The following is a 7,140-nucleotide window of genomic DNA, read 5'->3' as shown; positions in this document are numbered from 1 at the left end:
TATTTGCTAGATTCGGTTTCGTAATGGTGTGGGTCTTCTTTTGGTTACAGCTCATGAGATTCAAGTATACTTATCCGGTATCCATTTATTATCTCCGACCCTAACGACGACATTCAAGCTATGTCGGGGTCACATCTCCGAGTTGTTTTTTGATGGTCTTTCACGGCTTTGTGAGACAATAGTCATGGTAGTGAGACAATAGCTTTGGGATGGAGGGAGCCACAAAGAATTTGCAATTTTGCTTTATATCAAAGATTGATACGAATCGAGCTCTTTAAACTTAAAATTAGTATAAGTATAGGTTGAAGTCGAGGCTAGAAAAGGGGTAAAACCGGCCTCTAGCTGCCTCACACCAACCGGTCCCATGATTAACATGTGAGAAAAATCGTGTAACACACGTTTAAAGAGAGATGAGCCGAGATTGAACCCATAACATTCACTTTATATTGCATGTCTCCCAACCACTAAACTACCATAATGAAACTATATTATTCCGTTCGTCACGTTATAAGTGCTCATTTTGAATTTGCACAAAATTTTAAAACATCATATTAACTTTATTTACACACCAACAAAAAAAAAATCTTTTACTGTAACTTTTTGTATTGCTTAAAATATAAAGTGCACTCTTGAAATGAAAAAATTTGAAAATAGTATTGTCAATTGTGAATATTTGAAGTAGGACACAAATCATTAAAAAGTAAACATTTTTTCATTAAGGAAAACATAAATGCAAAGATCAATTTATCGTATTTACTACAAAAAAATGTTTCCATAAAATAAAATCACAAATTTAGTAATAAATAATTTTTAAATCAATTAATTACTTGGAATAGAAAATATTTTCAAATATCCCCGCTCTAACGGTATAAATCATACGCGCAAGAGTTGATATATAAATACACCTATACTCACCGCCTCCTCATTACAGCTTGAGTTCTCCACTCATATTCGATTCATCTTCTCCAGTTTTAAACCCTAATTTCAATCTCATTTCCCTAATCCAAAACTCATGGATTTCGATAGCCTTAACAGAAGACAGCTTCAATCGCTATGCAAGCTCAATAAGATTCCAGCTAATATCACCAACATCGCCATGGTTGATGCTCTTAAATCTCTCGAGACCGTAAGTTTATTGATTTTAACCATTTTAAAGCATTTATTTCTATTCATGTATAATAAACAAATTAACCTAATCTCAATCGGATTATGTAAACTTGTACTGATTATGTTTTAGTCATTATAATCTATTTTTGCATTTTAGTGTGTTATACTGGCCGATACTATGAAATTTTGAATTTAATTTAATTGTAACAAATACCTAATTGAATCCTGCATCTTATCGCATTCACATTGACGACTCGGTTTCAATCTGTTTGGTTGCTTTTTCATTCTGTTTTGCAGTTTTAAAACAACATCAATGTAATGGTTTTTATATAAGTTAGCATACTGACATAATTGAAACCTTTTATGTGATAGTTTACATGTATATAAGCATTGATTTTGTACATTTTTTTGTTGTTTGAACTCTGAAAGGTTTTAGTATATTATATATTATTATCAGGTGGCAGGGATTGAAGATATTTTGAATCCTTCTCAGTCTGAAACTGGATCATCAGTTGAATCGCCTGAAGAGGTCGAGGTTATGTCACCTAGGGTTTCTCGCACTAGCTGTAGAACATCGACTCGACTAAAGGTAATGAAAACGCCTGCTGATTCCTCGCTTGCAACTGCGAGAAGGACAACTTCAAGGAGGCAATTGGGTGGGGCGGTTAATGAAACTCTAAAAACTCCGTCAGTTTCGAGCACCAGGAAGAAGGTCACGACAATTTCTTCTCGGCCGAATATGCTGGGTCAGCTGAACGAGTGTGAAGAAGCTGTGAATAATGAGTGTTTGGTGGGTCAGGAGTTGAAATGCATACCAAAGACTCCTGCAGCTGTTATAACATATAGCAGGAGGAAGGGACATACAAGTTCAACTCATCAAGACACTGTGCAAAAGGAGACTACTGTGCAGCGAGTGTACAGTACAAGAAGGTCAGCGAGGTTGACTGAAAAGAAACACGCTAAGCCTGGTGTCTTGGAGAGGGAGAGGAGTCAGCCTGTAAAGATTGGCTCGTTTATGGAAGAAGTAGGTGTGACGTCCGAAGTGGATTTCAGCCATTCGGTTCAAGAGAAAAGTGTGGAATCAGGTATGCATTTGTACACTACTAACAGGCTCATGTATTTGTAAAATTTATAGATTTTGTCCATTGTGTTTAAAAGTTATACTTGGTGAATATCTAGTGGGTTAGACAGAACTAAATAAGGTGACCTACTTTATTGATGCTTGATTTGTTCTTTTAACCTCACTTTGATACTGATTGGAATTCTATCATAAGTGCAGTAAAATCTATAAAATCGTGGTATTTAAAACCAATACAAATTAATTTGAATCCATGTATTGTAAAACTATACAGGTGTCAGCTCTATAGAAACATCTAATGAGTCAAGTGTATCATCTGAGAACCTAGAAGAAAGTGTTGGAAACTTTGATGTATGTATTTCAAATGAAAAAGTAGAGGACATCTGCAATGCTCTTGAGAAACTTGATGTGCTTGTTGTTGATGAAAGTGATCAAAACTTGATGACTGAGAAAGATCTGCAAATGGGCACTGCAATTGAAAGTGTAGAGAAAGTGCAACTAGTTAAAATCATTGAGCAACATGTAGATGTCAATTTAGAAGAGAACCGTGATGTTGGAGAGACGCTTGTTCTGAATAAGTTAGATAGCTCTGAGGAGAAAAGTGACCAGAAAAGCAATTCAGAATCAGAACCGGAAGAAATAATAATGTTTGTTGATGAGAAAATTGATTGCAATGAAGCACTGAATGGTTCAGCTGATGAACAGAGAGTTCATGTGGCTCCAGAAGTACACTCTGACGAGAAAAGTGGCCAAGTACATTCTGACAAGAAATTGGTGGTGAACGATGATAAAGTTGTAATAAATGAAGCGTTAAATATTTCAGCGACAGAGGAAAATGCTGTTTTTGTTGTAGAAGAACACTCTAATGCCGTGTTGCGTGATAAAACAAGTATTTTATCAGGTGAAAACGTTAAACACTTGCAATGCTTGGTTAAGGCATGTTGAATTTTTTTTCAAGTTCTAATCTTGATGTTGTTTCTTCAGAATCTGATGGCATCGAGGCAGAGGCCATTTTGTTTGATACTGAGATTTCAAGTGATTCTTCAATGTTGAAACTTGAAGACATCTCTAATGCTGTTTTTGAAATGAAAAATGAAGTGATAGAGTTCAACGGTAAGTTTTACATATTTTATACAAACAAGTATGTGTCATATCATTTGATTAGTAGCAATTGCATTATATCATATTTCTTATAAACATGTTGACTCGTTTTTTTTTTTTTTTTTTTTTTAATTTCTGATGTTGCTGTTGTTTATTCAGGATCTGATGGTGTCGATGCAGAGGCCATTTTGTTTGATACTGATAAGCCAAGTGATTCTTCAATGTTGAAACTCGAAGACATGTCCAATGCTGTTTTCGAGATGAAAAATGAAGTGATAGAGTTCAACGGTAAGTTTTACATATTTTATACAAACAAGTATATGGTTAATTATTTGAATACAATTGTATTATATCATTTTTCCCCCTTCAGAGTCTACAAATATTGTCGAGAACTCGGTTTACTTAAACACCGAGTTCCCAAAGTTGGATGATCCAGATTACAATTCCGGTAAAGAAATTATCGTAAAGGGCACAGAAGAGAATAACTTCACAAATACAGGTAGGTTAAATATCTGGTGGTTCAATCATTGTCAAGATACAAATATTCAAATATTTAATGAAGTTTTTTTGATTGTAATGTGTTTTTTATCTTATCCTGACAGATGATTTGGTCCTTGTGAATCCTATTAAGCAAGAGTCAAGCATAGATTTTGAAGCTCCTGTTGAAGCACAAAATTCTCTAACTGTTGACACTGTTGTCGATACAATGCACATCGAACATGATGCCAACCATGAACAATTCAACCACGAAACTGAGCAGAAAACAGCTGATGCTGATGAAGTAACACATGACTCGGTAGCTGATTTATCGTTTAGTGCAGAAGAAAATGAATTTTCAAACAAGGGTAATGAGGTTAATGACAACCAAACAATGCATATCCCTTATGGAGAACATGATGTCAACCGTGAACAACTCAACCAAGAAACTGAGCAGAAAACAACTGATGCTGATGAAGTAACACATGATCCGGTAGCTGATTTTTCGTTTAAAACGGATGAAAATGAATTTTCAAACAAGGGTAACGAGGTTAATGACAACCAAACAATGCATATCGTTTATGGAGAATTTGATGTCAACCATGAACAACTCAATCAAGAAACCGAGCAGAAAATAGCTGATTCTAATGAAGTAACACATGATTCAGCAGCTGATATTTCGTTTATTACAGAAGAAAATGAATTTTCAAACAAGGTTAACGATGTTATTGACAACCGAACTTTGAGTAATAGTCCGGTATCAGCTATGGTAATGACTCCAATTTCAGTCAACAAAGAGAACAGCGAAAGTAAGCTGCAGGGTGCTCTAGTTGAAGAAGACAAAAGCATTAATGTCATTCAGACTCCGAGTTCAAACGGCACTAGTTTGAGGCAGCTAAAAAAGATACTGAAAGCACATAAGTCTCCAATTGTGGACACTGTTTCTGATTTAACGCCCATCACATATGGCACACTTGATCTTAATAACGAACAATTCAATCAAGAAACTAAGCAAAAAATAGCTGATGCTGATGAGGTAGCACATGACTCAGTAAGCGATCTTTCGTTTATCACAGAAGAAAACCAGTTGTCAAACAAGGCAAATGATGTTATTGACAACCAAGGTTTGAGTGATAATCCATTGTCAATAAGGGCAGGGTCTCCGATTTTTGTCAACAGTGACAGAAACCTGCAGGGTGTTGTAATCGAAAAAAGTGCGCTGAAAACAGCTGGTCATGAGAAGCCTATTAGTGAAAATGAAATTAGTTTAAGGCAGCTAAAGAAACAGCTGAAAGCACAACAGTCGATTAAAGAGGGCGCATCGGTTGAACTAATTTCTATCACATATACAGAACCTGATATTAACTCTGAACGACTTAATCAAGAAACTGTGCAGAAAAGTGATAATGTTGATTTTTCGTTTACTGAAGAAGAAAATCAAGTTTCAAATAAAGCAAATGACGATACAAGTTTGATCAAAAGCGAGACATCAACAAAGGGAATGATTCAGATTTCAGGCAACAATGAGAACATCGAAGAGGATAAAGGCATCAACGAGATAGATTTGGGTGAGAAGCGTATGAGTCTAAACGACATCAGTATGAGGCAGCTAAAGAAGAAGCTGAAAGCATTATCTATCAAAAATAACAAAGATGATAAGGTGAGTTTCTTCTCATGTAGTCAATAATTAAATGCAAGTCTGTTGAGGTCAGATTTTGTGTAGTCTAATTCTTTGTTACGCCATTGTTAACGACAGGTGGCTGAAGCAAGACCTGCTTTGCAAGTTGTGACCGACAACCAGTTGGCTGCTGGAGAAGATAATTGAGGGCTTACCTACTGTTGCAAACTTTAAAGAGTAGCACAAAATTTTGATTGATGATCATATTCTTAGTATGATTTTTTTTTCTTATTCTTATTCAATTAATGGCATCTTATGTGAAACGCATTGGCTCTAAAAGTTTAAAACATAATGGAAAGAAATACTTGTGTTACTGAATGTTTTTCTGATTCTTGTTATTTTTTTGAAGCTATTGGGCTGCATGGTGATTTCCAATTAAATGTTATAATCATAGTATTTGCTTAGTTGTAACTTGCAAGCCTGGTTTATACTTTTTGAACTACTTTTAATTTTAGTTCAATGGTTTAGACAGAAAAATGAAAAATAGTTTTAAAGCCTTCAGAAAGTATTAAAGATGTGCTTAGGAATTTTGCACAATGCAGATACAGAAATCAATTTTAGAATTTACTTGGGAATAGGAATTTTGCATAGAATGAATCAATATGCATTTTGAAGCTTTTAAGGAAGAATCCACTAAAAATGGGCAGGATTCCTTTAAAATATGTGCATTGTTTATAAAAAGATAAACAACATATGGGTAAAACAATTCACACTAGTTACTAGTCAATCTCATGTAAATGGGTATAATAATTAATATTTAATAATAATAATAATATAATATTTAAATTTAGAATATGAAATTTATTAAACTGATTTTTGTTCATCAATTGTTGCCATTGTTGTAAAACTTCCCAAGTAATGCCGGTAACTCACCGATTACTCCTTTTTAGAAATAGGTTGATCTAGATTTCCATACATCAAGTAGTTAATAGATCAAAATTAATCAATGAGTCAAAATCGAATTTAGTTGGTCAAAGTCACATTTAGTCTGTCAAAATTAGTCAAAACAATTCTTCACATTTATTCTTTTATTAGATTTAGGGGTGTTTAGATTTGTGTTCAAACATAAATTATGTGTTTTAAATATTTAAAACTGATTAACTGTAGCAGAATGTGTTGTAATAAATGGTTTTTGATTTTAATTATATTATCTGACATGGTAATAATTAAATAATCTATTTTATTTAGAGTTTGAAAAATCAGTTTGTTTATTCAATGCTTGATATATAAAATGACTAAAATAAATATCATATCATCAAATAAATTTAGCATGTAAATTAGTTTTTTTTTTCAATTATAATTAAGGGTAATTAAATAATTTTAGTAATAAAAAACAATGCATTTTGTTAGGTGGAAGGTTGTTTCTCAAAAACTCATTTCTTCTTTTTTATCAAAAAAACTACGAACTTTATTAAAAACTTAAAAAAAACGTACAATATAAAATGGTAAAGCCATCAAAAACAAACAACCATCACAATCATAATTAAGGTTTACAATAGATCGAATATGGATTGGATGACGCCATATCCATATCCAATTAATTTTTATCCATTCATATATATATATATATATATATATATATATATATATATAATTTCAATTCATTTGTCTATATCCATATCCGTTGGATTAAGCGAGTTAATGAATATCTGTTGGATATCAAATGAAATGTTAATCTAATGACGATTTTAACTATTTA

General features: G+C 33.3%; 1 protein-coding gene across 1 annotated transcript; it reads left to right on the top strand.

Moving 5' to 3' along the window:
- Positions 1-1,012: 1,012 nt before the first annotated feature.
- LOC139849838 (uncharacterized) lies at positions 1,013-5,785 on the top strand. Its single transcript, XM_071839457.1, has 8 exons — positions 1,013-1,126; positions 1,565-2,192; positions 2,460-3,086; positions 3,170-3,298; positions 3,446-3,574; positions 3,657-3,785; positions 3,889-5,423; positions 5,520-5,785. Exons 1-8 carry the CDS (start codon positions 1,013-1,015, stop codon positions 5,586-5,588), a joined length of 3,360 nt encoding a protein of 1,119 aa, XP_071695558.1. The 3' UTR covers positions 5,589-5,785.
- Positions 5,786-7,140: the final 1,355 nt, after the last annotated feature.

The sequence above is a fragment of the Rutidosis leptorrhynchoides genome, chromosome 5, assembly GCF_046630445.1.
Source record: "Rutidosis leptorrhynchoides isolate AG116_Rl617_1_P2 chromosome 5, CSIRO_AGI_Rlap_v1, whole genome shotgun sequence".
Lineage (NCBI taxonomy): Eukaryota > Viridiplantae > Streptophyta > Magnoliopsida > Asterales > Asteraceae > Rutidosis > Rutidosis leptorrhynchoides.
Note: the sequence above shows the minus strand (reverse complement) of the source record. Positions and strands in the feature narration are given on the sequence as shown.

What these genes read in the sequence shown, in the direction of transcription:
- LOC139849838 (XM_071839457.1), top strand. Translation starts at nt 1,013, where the DNA reads ATGGATTTCGATAGCCTTAACAGAAGACAGCTTCAATCGCTATGCAAG. An exon ending in AGAGAAAAGTGTGGAATCAG is followed by an intron (nt 2,193 to 2,459) that starts GTATGCATTTGT and finishes AAAACTATACAG; the next exon opens with GTGTCAGCTCTATAGAAACA. An exon ending in TAAAACAAGTATTTTATCAG is followed by an intron (nt 3,087 to 3,169) that starts GTGAAAACGTTA and finishes TTGTTTCTTCAG; the next exon opens with AATCTGATGGCATCGAGGCA.